This window comes from Entelurus aequoreus, linkage group LG17, assembly GCF_033978785.1.
Source record: "Entelurus aequoreus isolate RoL-2023_Sb linkage group LG17, RoL_Eaeq_v1.1, whole genome shotgun sequence".
NCBI classification, from domain to species: Eukaryota; Metazoa; Chordata; class Actinopteri; order Syngnathiformes; family Syngnathidae; genus Entelurus; species Entelurus aequoreus.
The window spans coordinates 22201229-22216432 of NC_084747.1; the positions used below are offsets into that span (position 1 = coordinate 22201229).

Here is a 15204-nt window from a genome sequence, read left to right on the forward strand (position 1 = left end):
GACTGAATGTGTACCTGAATTAGCATGTCACCTGACTGAATGTGTCACCTGACTGATTGTGTCACCTGTGTCAAGCATGTCACCTGACTGAATGTGTCACCTGTGTCAAGCATGTCACCTGACTGAATGTGTCACCTGTGTCAAGCATGTCACCTGACTGAATGTGTCACCTGTGTCAAGCATGTCACCTGCCTCACCTGTACCACCTGTTTTAGCATGTCACCTGCCTGAATGTGTCACCTGTTTTAGCATGTCCCCTGACTGAATGTGTCACCTGTTTTAGTATGTCCCCTGACTGAATGGGTCACCTGACTGAATGTGTCACCTGTTTTAGCATGTCACCTGACTGAATGTGTCACCTGTGTCAAGCATGTCACCTGACTGAATGTGTCACCTTACTGAATGTGTCACCTGACTGAATGTGTCACCTGTTTTAGCATGTCACCTGACTGAATGTGTCACCTTACTGAATGTGTCACCTGACTGAATGTGTCACCTGACTGAATGTGTCACCTGTTTTAGCATGTCACCTGACTGAATGTGTACCTGAATTAGCATGTCACCTGACTGAATGTGTCACCTGTGTCAAGCATGTCACCTGACTGAATGTGTCACCTGTGTCAAGCATGTCACCTGACTGAATGTGTCACCTGTGTCAAGCATGTCACCTGACTGAATGTGTCACCTGTGTCAAGCATGTCACCTGACTGAATGTGTCACCTGTGTCAAGCATGTCACCTGACTGAATGTGTCACCTGTGTCAAGCATGTCACCTGACTGAATGTGTCACCTGTGTCAAGCATGTCACCTGACTGAATGTGTCACCTGACTGAATGTGTCACCTGTGTCAAGCATGTCACCTGACTGAATGTGTCACCTGACTGAATGTGTCACCTGTGTCAAGCATGTCACCTGACTGAATGTATCACCTGACTGAATGTGTCACCTGTGTCAAACATGTCACCTGACTGAATGTGTCACCTGACTGAATGTGTCACCTGTGTCAAGCATGTCACCTGACTGAATGTGTCACCTGTGTCAAGCATGTCACCTGACTGAATGTGTCACCTGTGTCAAGCATGTCACCTGACTGAATGTGTCACCTGTGTCAAGCATGTCACCTGACTGAATGTGTCACCTGTGTCAAGCATGTCACCTGACTGAATGTGTCACCTGTGTCAAGCATGTCACCTGACTGAATGTGTCACCTGTGTCAAGCATGTCACCTGACTGAATGTGTCACCTGTGTCAAGCATGTCACCTGACTGAATGTGTCACCTGACTGAATGTGTCACCTGTGTCAAGCATGTCACCTGACTGAATGTGTCACCTGTGTCAAGCATGTCACCTGACTGAATGTGTCACCTGACTGAATGTGTCACCTGTGTCAAGCATGTCACCTGACTGAATGTATCACCTGACTGAATGTGTCACCTGTGTCAAGCATGTCACCTGACTGAATGTGTCACCTGACTGAATGTGTCACCTGTGTCAAGCATGTCACCTGACTGAATGTATCACCTGACTGATTGTGTCACCTGTGTCAAGCATGTCACCTGACTGAATGTGTCACCTGTGTCAAGCATGTCACCTGACTGAATGTGTCACCTGTGTCAAGCATGTCACCTGACTGAATGTGTCACCTGTGTCAAGCATGTCACCTGACTGAATGTGTCACCTGTGTCAAGCATGTCACCTGACTGAATGTGTCACCTGACTGAATGTGTCACCTGTGTCAAGCATGTCACCTGACTGAATGTGTCACCTGTGTCAAGCATGTCACCTGACTGAATGTGTCACCTGACTGAATGTGTCACCTGTGTCAAGCATGTCACCTGACTGAATGTATCACCTGACTGAATGTGTCACCTGTGTCAAGCATGTCACCTGACTGAATGTGTCACCTGACTGAATGTGTCACCTGTGTCAAGCATGTCACCTGACTGAATGTATCACCTGACTGATTGTGTCACCTGTGTCAAGCATGTCACCTGACTGAATGTGTCACCTGTGTCAAGCATGTCACCTGACTGAATGTGTCACCTGTGTCAAGCATGTCACCTGACTGAATGTGTCACCTGTGTCAAGCATGTCACCTGACTGAATGTGTCACCTGTGTCAAGCATGTCACCTGACTGAATGTGTCACCTGTGTCAGCTGACTGAATGTGTGGTCACCTGGTCCAGGTCAGCCAGCAGGGTGTGCAGGGTGGACAGTTCCCGGCCCAGGTCTATGTACCCATCAAAGCCGGCGGTGTGGTTGAGTCCATCAGGGTGTGAGATCTCCTGCAGGAAGCGCTGCATGCTGCTCCACTGACGCTCCACAAAGTCGTTCATGAACAGCATGTACTCCTCCTTCAAGCCGAACCTGCGGCCGCGGGAGCGCGTTAGCCGGGAGGGAGTGGGTTGTCATGGCGACCGAGGCACTCACTTGCTGAAGTTGGCGAGGGTCTGGATGACCTTGGCGATGAGCGTCAGCGTGCGGGCCGTGCGCTCGTCCGGGTAGCCTTGCATGAGGTCAAAGAGCGAGGGCGACATCACCGCCGGACACAGGAAGCGCAGGAAGAGCGAGGCGCTGATGAGGCGCTCGCTGATGTCCGGTCGCCCCCGGTTACCGCACTCCTGTCGCCATGACGCAAACACCTCCTTCAGCTCCCGCGGGAACACTCTGAGGTGGGCGGAGACAAAGGTGGAGTCCTCGCATGCCGCCAAGACTGTGAGTGTGCTGACCTGTAAGAGTCCAGGATCTTGCAGAAGGCCAGTTCACAGCACATCCTCAGGTTGGCCTGGTGCTCCGCCAAGTCCGAGGTCACGCAGCGAGACAAGTCCACCTCGCAGTTCTCGTCTGACTCGTACAGAGCCTTGATGAACTCACCTGGACACACACAGCCAGTGTGAGTACACTCTGGTGTAGTACAGCATTTACTACCATACTGTATGTACTCTGGTGTAGTACAGCATTTACTACCATACTGTATGTACTCTGGTGTAGTACAGCATTTACTACCATACTGTATGTACTCTGGTGTAGTACAGCATTTACTACCATACTGTATGTACTCTGGTGTAGTACAGCATTTACTACCATACTGTATGTACTCTGGTGTAGTACAGCATTTACTACCATACTGTATGTACTCTGGTGTAGTACAGCATTTACTACCATACTGTATGTACTCTGGTTAGTACAGCATTTACTACCATACTGTATGTACTCTTGTGTAGTACAGCATTTACTACCATACTGTATGTACTCTTGTGTAGTACAGCATTTACTACCATACTGTATGTACTCTTGTGTAGTACAGCATTTACTACCATACTGTATGTACCCTTGTGTAGTACAGCATTTACTACCATGCTGTATGTACTCTTGTGTAGTACAGCATTTACTACCATGCTGTATGTACTCTGGTGTAGTACAGCATTTACTACCATACTGTATGTACTCTTGTGTAGTACAGCATTTACTACCATACTGTATGTACTCTGGTGTAGTACAGCATTTACTACCATACTGTATGTACTCTGGTGTAGTACAGCATTTACTACCATACTGTATGTACTCTTGTGTAGTACAGCATTTACTACCATACTGTATGTACTCTTGTGTAGTACAGCATTTACTACCATACTGTATGTACTCTGGTGTAGTACAGCATTTAGTACCATACTGTATGTACTCTTGTGTAGTACAGCATTTACTACCATACTGTATGTACTCTGGTGTAGTACAGCATTTACTACCATATTGTATGTACTCTTGTGTAGTACAGCATTTACTACCATACTGTATGTACTCTTGTGTAGTACAGCATTTAGTACAATATGTACTCTTGTGTAGTACAGTAGTTAGTACCATACTGTATGTACTCTTGTGTAGTACAGCATTTAGTACAATATGTACTCTTGTGTAGTACAGTAGTTAGTACCATATGTACTCTTGTGTAGTACAGCATTTACTACCATACTGTATGTACTCTTGTAGTCATGTAGTACATTGTGTAGTGTCATGTAGTACATTGTGTAGTACATTGTGTAGTACATTGTACCCAGTGCATCCTGCAGGTACTTCTGTCCAATCAGCTTCAAGTATTCTTCGATGCTTTTGGTTGCCAGGGTGTTTTCTCTGAAGATCAGTTGATCGTTGTCACGGTAACGGTCCACCTCTGACATCATCAAGTCCGTCAAGAAGTCCTGTGGACCAAGGTCAGAGGTCACCCTGATGGTCAAAAGGGGGCGTGGTCATCAGGTACCTTGGCCTTGCCGGTGCTGTGCAGGATGTGGACCAGCACCGCCGCCAGCTCCTCCTTGGCCCTCAGGCCCATGGAAGCTTCTAGAGTGTTGCAGAGCAGCAGGTAGTTGGCACTGATGAACTCTGCAAACTCCTTGTACTGCTCCATGGGCAGGATCACCACGCTCTGGTAGCGAGCCTTCACCCGCACCGTGGGCACGCACGACTTGGCTGCACACACAACACTCACTTTCAGTTTTATCACCATAATCATTTCCAAATCACAATGATTTCATGACATCACAACTATTTGTCGAATAACAATGGATTCATAATCACACTGATTTCATAGTCATGATTTCAACATCCTAATGATCACGTTGATTTCAAAACACCACACCGTTGGAATAACTTCACGATGATTTTAAAATCACAGAGCTTTTACACAATCGCAATGATTTTATAATCGTAAAAAACGATGCCAAAACATTGACTTTCAAATCAAGGTGTTTTCAAAACATCACAAAAGATTTGAAATCACAACGATCCGATTTCAAAAATCATTTAAAAAGCATGTTGATTTGACGACGTCACAATTATTTGTAACATAACAGTGATTTCATAATCACACTGACTTCATTGTCATGATTTCAACATCCTAATGACTTGATAAGATCACGTTGGTTTCATAACACCACACTGTTTTAATAACTTCACAATGTTTTTAAAATCACAGAGCTTTTATACAATCGCAATGATTTCATACCATCACAATGATTTTAAAATCACAGAGCTTTTATACAATAGCAATGATTTCATACCATCACAATGATTTTAAAATCACAGAGCTTTTATACAGTCGCAATGATTTCATACCATCACAATGATCTTAAAATCACAGAGCTTTTATACAATCGCAATGATTTCATACCATCACAATGATTTTAAAATCACAGAGCTTTTATACAATCGCAATGATTTCATACCATCACAATGATTTTAAAATCGCAGAGCTTTTATACAATCGCAGTGATTTTATACATCACAATGATTTTAAAATCACAGAGCTTTTACACAATCGCAATGATTTTATACCATCATAAAAAGCTATGCCGAAACATTGACTTTCAAATCAAGGTGTTTTCAAAACATCACAAAAGATTTGAAATCACAGCGATCCGATTTCAAAAATCATTTAAAAAGCATGTTGATTTGATGACGTCACAATTATTTGTAACATAACAGTGATTTCATAATCACACTGATTTCATTGTCATGATTTCAACATCCTAATGACTTGATAAGATCAAGTTGGTTTCATAGCACCACACTGTTTTAATAACTTCACAATGATTTTAAAATCACAGAGCTTTTATACAATCGCAGTGATTTTATAATCATAAAAAACTATGCTTTCAAAACATCACAAAAGATTTGAAATCACAACGATCCGATTTAAAAATCATTTAAAAAGCATGTTGATTTAATGACATCACAATTATTTGTAACATAACAGTGATTTCATAATCACACTGATTTCATTGTCATGATTTCAACATCCTAACGACTTGATAAGATCACGTTGGTTTCATAGCACCACACTGTTTTAATAACTTCACAATGATTTTAAAATCACAGAGCTTTTGTACAATCGCAATGATTTCATACCATCACAATGATTTTAAAATCACAGAACTTTTATACAATCGCAATGATTTCATACCATCACAATGATTTTAAAATCACAGAGCTTTTCTACAATCGCAATGATTTCATACCATCACAATGATTTTAAAATCACAGAGCTTTATACAATCGCAATGATTTCATACCATCACAATGATTTTAAAATCACAGAGCTTTTATACAATCGCAATGATTTCATACCATCACAATGATTTTAAAATCACAGAGCTTTTATACAATCGCAATGATTGTATACATCACAATGATTTTAAAATCACAGAGCTTTTACACAATCGCAATGATTTTATACCATCATAAAAAGTTATGCCGAAACATTGACTTTGAAATCAAGGTGTTCTCAAACATCACAAAAGATTTCAAATCACAACGATCCGATTTAAAAATCATTAAAAAGCATGCTGATTTGATGACATCACAATTATTTGTAACATAACAGTGATTTCATAATCACACTGATTTCATTGTCATGATTTCAACATCCTAATGACTTGATAAGATCACGTTGATTTCATAACACCACACTGTTTTAATAACTTCACAATGATTTTAAAATCACAGAGCTTTTATACAATCGCAGTGATTTTATAATCATAAAAAACTGCTTTCAAAACATCACAAAAGATTTTAAATCACAACGATCTGATTTCAAAAATTATTTCAAAAGTATGTTGATTTGATGACATCACAAATATTTGTAAAATAATGATTTCATAATCACGATTTCAACATCCTAATGATCACGTTGATTTTAAAACCACCGCGCTGTTTTAATAACTTCACAATGTTTTTAAAAATCACAATGGATTTATGCCATCACAATGATTTTAAAATCACAGAGCTTTTATACAATCGCAATTATTTTTTACCATCACAATGATTTTAAAATCACAGAGCTTTTATACAATCGCAATGATTTTATAATCATAAAAAGCTATGCCAAAACATTGACTTTCAAATCAAGGTGTTTTCAAAACATCACAAAAGATTTGAAATCACAACGATCCGATTTAAAAATCATTTAAAAAACATGTTGATTTGATGACATCACAATTATTTGTAACATAACAGTGATTTCATAATCACACTGATTTCATTGTCATGATTTCAACATCCTAAGGACTTGATAAGATCACGTTGGTTTCATAGCACCACACTGTTTTATTAACTTCACAATGTTTTTAAAATCACATAACTTTTATACAATCGCAATGATTTCATACCATCACGATTTTAAAATCACAGAGCTTTTATACAATCGCAATGATTTCATACCATCACAATGATTTTAAAATCACAGAGCTTTTATACAATCGCAGTGATTTTATAATCATAAAAAACTATGCTTTCAAAACATCACAAAAGATTTTAAATCACAACGATCCGATTTCAAAAATTATTTCAAAAGTAGGTTGATTTGATGACATCACAAATATTTGTAAAATAACAATGATTTCATAATCACGTTTTCAACATCCTAATGATCACGTTGATTTTAAAACACCGCGCTGTTTTAATAACTTCACAATGTTTTTAAAAATCACAATGGATTTATACCATCACAATGATTTTAAAATCACAGAGCTTTTATACAATCGCAATGATTTTTTTACCATCACAATGATTTTAAAATCACAGAGCTTTTATACAATCGCAATGATTTTATAATCATAAAAAGCTATGCCAAAACATTGACTTTCAAATCAAGGTGTTTTCAAAACATCACAAAAGATTTGAAATCACAACGATCCGATTTCAAAATCATTTAAAAAGCATGTTGATTTGATGACATCACAATTATTTGTAACATAACAGTGATTTCATAATCACACTGATTTCATTGTCATGATTTCAACATCCTAATGACTTGATAAGATCACGTTGGTTTCATAACACCACACTGTTTTAATAACTTCACAATGTTTTTAAAATCACAGAGCTTTTATACAATCGCAATGATTTCATACCATCACAATGATTTTAAAATCACAGAGCTTTATACAATCGCAATGATTTCATACCATCACAATGATTTTAAAATCACAGAGCTTTTATACAACCGCAATGATTTCATACCATCACAATGATTTTAAAATCACACAGCTTTTATACAATCGCAATGATTTCATACATCACAATGATTTTAAAATCACATAGCTTTTATACAATCGCAATGATTTTATACATCACAATGATTTTAAAATCACAGAGCTTTTACACAATCGCAATGATTTTATACCATCATAAAAAGCTATGCCGAAACATTGACTTTCAAATCAAGGTGTTCTCAAACATCACAAAAGATTTCAAATCACAACGATCAGATTTAAAAATCATTTAAAAAGCATGTTGATTTGATGACATCACAATTATTTGTAACATAACAGTGATTTCATAATCACACTGATTTCATTGTCATGATTTCAACATCCTAATGACTTGATAAGATCACGTTGATTTCATAACACCACACTGTTTTAATAACTTCACAATGATTTTAAAATCACAGAGCTTTTATACAATCGCAGTGATTTTATAATCATAAAAAACTATGCTTTCAAAACATCACAAAAGATTTTAAATCACAACGATCTGATTTCAAAAATTATTTCAAAAGTAGGTTGATTTGATGACATCACAAATATTTGTAAAATAACTGATTTCATAATCACGTTTTCAACACCCTAATGATCACGTTGATTTTAAAACACCGCGCTGTTTTAATAACTTCACAATGTTTTTAAAAATCACAATGGATTTATACCATCACAATGATTTTAAAATCACAGGGCTTTTATACAATCGCAATGATTTTTTTTTACCATACAATGATTTTAAAATCACAGAGCTTTTATACAATCGCAATGATTTTATACCATCACAATGATTTTAAAATCACACAGCTTTTATACAATCACAATGATTTTATACATCACAATGATTTTAAAATCAGAGCTTTTATACAATCACAATGATTTCATACCATCACAATGATTTTAAAATCACATAGCTTCTATACAATCGCAATGATTTTTAAAATCACAGAGCTTTTATACAATCGCAATGATTTTATACCATCACAATGATTTTAAAATCACACAGCTTTTATACAATCGCAATGATTTTATACATCACAATGATTTTAAAATCACAGAGCTTTTATACAATCGCAATGATTTCATACCATCACAATGATTTTAAAATCACAGAGCTTCTATACAATCACAATGATTTTAAAATCACAGAGCTTTTATACAATCGCAATGATTTTATACATCACAATGATTTTAAAATCACACAGCTTTTATACAATCGCAATGATTCTATACATCACAATGATTTTAAAATCACACCGCTTTTATACAATCGCAATGATTTCATACCATCACAATGATTTTAAAATCACAGAGCTTTTATAAAATCACAATGATTTTAAAATCACAGAGCTTTTACACAATCGCAATGATTTTATACCATCATAAAAAGCTATGCCGAAACATTGACTTTCAAATCAAGGTGTTCTCAAACATCACAAAATATTTCAAATCACAACGATCCGATTTAAAAATAATTTCAAAAGCATGTTGATTTGATGACATCACAATTATTTGTCAAATAACACTGATTTCATAATCACACTGATTTCATCATCCTAATGACTTGATAAGATCACGTTGATTTCATAACACCACACTGTTTTAATAACGTCACAATGATTTTAAAACAAGCCATGAAATGAAGTAGTATTTGAAGTATTGAACTGAAGTAATGTTTGAAGTATTGAATTGAAGTAATATTTGAAGTAATATTTGAAGTATTGAATTGAAGTAATATTTGAAGTCTTGAACTGAAGTAATGTTTGAAGTATTGAATTGAAGTAATATTTGAAGTAATATTTGAAGTATTGAATTGAAGTAATATTTGAAGTACTGAAATGAAGTAATATTTGAAGTAAGGAACTGAAGTAATGTTTGAAGTATTGAATTGAAGTAATATTTGAAGTAATGAACTGAAGTAATATTTGAAGTAATGGACTGAAGTAGTATTTGAAGTAATGGACTGAAGTAGTATTTGAAGTAATGGACTGAAGTAGTATTTGAAGTAATGGACTGAAGTAGTATTTGAAGTAATGGACTGAAGTAGTATTTGAAGTAATGGACTGAAGTAGTATTTGAAGTAATGGACTGGACTCACCTCTGATGGTACTGGGCATGCTCACTGCGTACCACTTCTCCAGCAGCTGTCTTCCCGTCACCGTGACGACGGGGATGTTGACCAGGCCCACGTAGCTGCTCTTGTCCTTCTTCCTCTTCCTGTCCGTGTCCTTGTAGATGTGCAGCGTCACGGCGCTGACGGGCGGCACGCTACTGAAGTCGAAGCGCTCGCCCCAGAAGATGTTGTCGGTCTTCATCTTGCAGGACGTGCGGGCGTACAGACTGTCGTCCAGGCACAGCTCACAGAAGTACCTGCCCCACAGCAACACTTTTAGGCTGAATACCGGCGTGAATACTTGAGTACTTCACCTCTTCTTGGCCGGCAGGTCCTTGGCCTCAATCACCCACAGCGTGAGGAGGTTCTCCACCCGTCTGCTGTTGTCTTTGTTGGGCTGCACCGCTCGTCTCAGGTTCTCCATCCACTTGTCCCGCTCCGCCGCCGAGCGACAGGAGAAACACTTGGTCCCCGTGGAGGTGGTTACCTAGGCAACCACAGGTGCAAAGGCCAGGTTACAGTCCCCCGCACACCTGGGGTTAGTGCATAGGTGCGGGTGGTGGACCTCAAAGCAGAAGTCCTGGCCCAGCAGGGACGAGTGGACTGGTTTGATGATCACCGATTGGTCCATCTTCAGCTCCAAAGAGGCCACGCCCCCCGCGCCTAAGAGTGACTCCTGGCTGCCGCAACGCAGTCGCCGCATCACACGCCTGCAACACCACCATGACCACGTGTTGTCATGACTCCCAGCATTGTTGGCACTAATTCTTCTACTTTTGCACACGGCACGCTTGCCATCACAATCATGCTAGCAAAAATGGCTACCTAGATAGCGACATTAGCATCTAGTTCAGGGGTCACCAACGCGGTGCCCGCGGGCACCAGGTAGCCCGTAAGGACCAGATGAGTAGCCCGCTGGCCTGTTCTAAAAATAGCTCAAATAGCAGCACTTACCAGTGAGCTGCCTCTATTTTTTAAATTGTATTTATTTACTAGCAAGCTGGTCTCGCTTTGCCCGACATTTTTAATTCTAAGAGAGACAAAACTCAAATAGAATTTGAAAATCCAAGAAAATATTTTAAAGACTTGGTCTTCACTTGTTTAAATAAATTCCTAATTTTTTTTACTTTGCTTCTTATAACTTCCAGAAAGACAATTTTAGAGAAAAAAATACAACCTTAAAAATGATTTTAGGATTTTTAAACTTTATTTATTTACTAGCAAGCTGGTCTCGCTTTGCCCGACATTTTTAATTCTAAGAGAGACAAAACTCAAATAGAATTTGAAAATCCAAGAAAATATTTTAAAGACTTGGTCTTCCCTTGTTTAAATAATTTCATAAATTTTTTTACTTTGCTTCTTATAACTTTCAGAAAGACAATTTTAGAGAAAAAATACAACCTTAAAAATGATTTTAGGATTTTTAAACTTTATTTATTTACTAGCAAGCTGGTCTCGCTTTGCCCGACATTTTTAATTCTAAGAGAGACAAAACTCAAATGGAATTTGAAAATCCAAGAAAATATTTCAAAGACTTGGTCTTCACTTGTTTAAATAAATTCATTATTTTTTTTACTTTGCTTCTTATAACTTTCAGAAAGACAATTTTAGAGAAAAAAATACAACCTTAAAAATTATTTTAGGATTTTTTTAAGGACCAGATGAGTAGCCCGACGGCCTGTTCTAAAAATAGCTCAAATAGCAGCACTTACCAGTGAGCTGCCTCTATTTTTTAAATTTTATTTATTTACCAGCAAGCTGGTCTCGCTTTGCCCGACATTTTTAATTCTAAGAGAGACAAAACTCAAATAGAATTTGAAAATCCAAGAAAATATTTGAAAGACTTGGTCTTCCCTTGTTTAAATAATTTCATACATTTTTTTACTTTGCTTCTTATAACTTTCAGAAAGACAATTTTAGAGAAAAAAATACAACCTTAAAAATGATTTTAGGATTTTTAAACTTTATTTATTTACTAGCAAGCTGGTCTCGCTTTGCCCGACATTTTTAATTCTAAGAGAGACAAAACTCAAATAGAATTTGAAAATCCAAGAAAATATTTGAAAGACTTGGTCTTCACATGTTTAAATAAATTCATTATTTTTTTTAACTTTGCTTCTTATAACTTTCAGAAAGACAATTTTAGAGAAAAAATACAACCTTAAAAATGATTTTAGGATTTTTAAACTTTATTTATTTACTAGCAAGCTGGTCTCGCTTTGCCCGACATTTTTAATTCTAAGAGAGACAAAACTCAAATAGAATTTGAAAATCCAAGAAAATATTTGAAAGACTTGGTCTTCCCTTGTTTAAATAAATTCATTATTTTTTTTACTTTGCTTCTTATAACTTTCAGAAAGACAATTTTAGAGAAAAAAATACAACCTTAAAAATTATTTTAGGATTTTTAAACACATATACCTTTTTACCTTTTGAATTCCTTCCTCTTCTTTCCTGACAATTTAAATCAATGTTCAAGTACATTTATTTTTTTTTATTGTAAAGAATAATAAATACATTTTAATTTAATTCTTGATTTTAGCTTCTGTTTTTTCGACAAAGAATATTTGTGAAATATTTCTTCAAACTTATTATGATTAAAATTCAAAAAAAATATTCTGGCAAATCTAGAAAATCTGTAGAATCAAATTTAAATATTATTTCAAGGTCTTTTGAATTTATTTTAAAATTTTTGTTCTGGAAAATCTAGAAGAAATAATGATTTGTCTTTGTTAGAAATATAGCTTGGTCCAATTTGTTATATATTCTAACAAAGTGTGGATTGGATTTTAACCTATTTAAAACATGTCATCAAAATTCTAAAATTCATCTTAATCAGGAAAAATTACTAATGATGTTCCATAAATTATTTTTTAAAGTTTTTCTCTTCTTTTTTTCGGTTGAATTTTGAATTTTAAAGAGTCGAAATTGAAGATAAATTATGTTTCAAAATTTAATTGTAATTTTTTTCGTGTTTTCTCCTCTTTTAAACCGTTCAATTAAGTGTAAATATCATTAATTATTGATAATAACAGAGTTAAAGGTAAATTGAGCAAATTGGCTATTTCTGGCAATTTATTTAAGTGTGTATCAAACTGGTAGCCCTTCGCATTAATCACTACCCAAGAAGTAGCTCTTGCTTGCAAAAAGGTTGGTGACCCCTGATCTAGTTTCTTCTGTCCCAAAGTCGTAATAAACCTTTGTTAGCATAAAAACCTTGACAGCAACACACTGGTGCTAGCAAGATGGCTACCTAGGTAGCGATTTTAGCATCTTGGTCAATTACAAACCCCGTTTTCATGAGTTGGGAAATGGTGTTAGATGTAAATATAAACGGAATACAATGATTTGCTAATCCTTTTCAAGCCATATTCAGTTGAATATGCTACAAAGACAACATATTTCATGTTCAAACTGATCATTTTTGCAAATAATCATTAACTTTAGAATTTGATGGCAGCAACACGTGACAAAGAAGTTGGGAAAGGTGGCAATAAATACTGATAAAGTTGAGGAATGCTCATCAAACACTTATTTGGAACATCCCACAGGTGTGCAGGCTAATTGGGAACAGGTGGGTGCCATGATTGGGTGTAAAAGTAGATTCCATGAAATGCTCAGTCGTTCACAAACAAGGACGGGGCGAGGGTCACCACTTTGTCAACAAATGTGTGAGCAAATGGTTGAACAGTTTAAGAAAAACCTTTCTCAAGCAGCTATTGCAAGGAATTTAGGGATTTCACCATCTACGCTCCGTAATATCATCAAAGGATTCAGAGAATGTGTAGAAATCACTGCACGTAAGCAGCTAAGCCCGTGACCTTCCATTCCTCAGGCTGTACTGCATCAACAAGCCACATCAGTGTGTAAAGGATATCACTACATGGAACACTTCAGAAACCCACTGTCAGTAACTACAGTTGGTCGCTACATCTGTAAGTGCAAGTTAAAACTCTCCTATGTAAGGCAAAAACCGATTATCAACAACACCCAGAAATGCTATCGGTTTCGCTGGGCCTGAGCTCATCTAAGATGGACTGATGCAAAGTGGAAAAGTGTTCTGTGGTCTGACGAGTCCACATTTCAAATTGTTTTTGGAAACTGTGGACGTCCAAAGAGGAAAAGAACCATCCAGGATTGTTCTAGGCGCAAAGTGTAAAAGGCAGCATGTGTGATGGTATGGGGGTGTATTAGTGGCCAAGACATGGGTAACTTACACATCTGTGAAGGCACCATTAATGCTGAAAGGTACATACAGCTTTTGGAGCAACATATGTTGTTACCATGGACGCCCCTGCTTATTTCAGCAAGACAATGCCAAGCCACGTGTTACATCAAGGTGGCTTCATAGTAAAAGAGTGCGGGTACTAGACTGGCCTGCCTGTAGTCCAGACATTGAAAATGTGTGGTGCATTATGAAGCCTAAAATAGCAGAAGGGAGACCCCCGGACTGTTGAACAACTTAAGCTGTACATCAAGCAAGAATGGGACATAATTCCACTTCAAAAATGTGTCTCCTCACTTCCCAAACCTTTACTGAGTGTTGTTAAAAGGAAAGGCCATGTAACACAGTGGTGAACATGCCCTTTCCCAACTACTTTGGCACGTGTTGCAGCCATGAAATTCTAAGTTCATTATTATTTGCAAAAAAACAATAAAGTTTATGAGTTTGAACATGAAATATGTTGTCTTTGTAGCATATTCAACTGAATATGGCTTGAAAGGGATTTGCAAATCATTGTATTCCGTTTATATTTACATCTAACACCATTTCCCAACTCATATGGAAACGGGGTTTGTATGTTTACTTTGTATTTCTCAAACTACTTCACAAATTGAAGTTGGAAGGTGCATTCAATATGGTTGCTAAAACACACACATATACGCCACCGCGCCTTTAATCAAGTATCCGCTGCTTGATTTTGTACGAAAATAGAAATTAAAGGCAGACTTATTTATAGTCAATCGCCCTTGTTTTGTCATGGTTATCATCCCACACTCTGTAACACTCATCTCTTTGGCGGCTTGGCAAAATATTAGCTTCCACGCTAGCAAACA

At 37.2% G+C, this 15204-nt stretch overlaps 1 protein-coding gene across 1 annotated transcript in view; it reads right to left on the reverse strand.

The window, feature by feature from the left end:
- Positions 1–15204, reverse strand: part of LOC133632667 (disabled homolog 2-interacting protein-like) — a 76866-nt gene that overhangs the window by 11297 nt on the left and 50365 nt on the right. Inside the window, exons 19-26 of the mRNA XM_062025230.1 lie at positions 10712–10856; positions 10461–10633; positions 10132–10403; positions 4256–4464; positions 4052–4196; positions 2730–2874; positions 2431–2667; positions 2178–2367 (exon numbers count right to left, since the gene is read on the reverse strand). Of these exons, the coding sequence (XP_061881214.1) occupies positions 2178–2367; positions 2431–2667; positions 2730–2874; positions 4052–4196; positions 4256–4464; positions 10132–10403; positions 10461–10633; positions 10712–10856 (1516 nt within the window). The remainder of the gene's footprint in view (positions 1–2177; positions 2368–2430; positions 2668–2729; positions 2875–4051; positions 4197–4255; positions 4465–10131; positions 10404–10460; positions 10634–10711; positions 10857–15204) is intronic.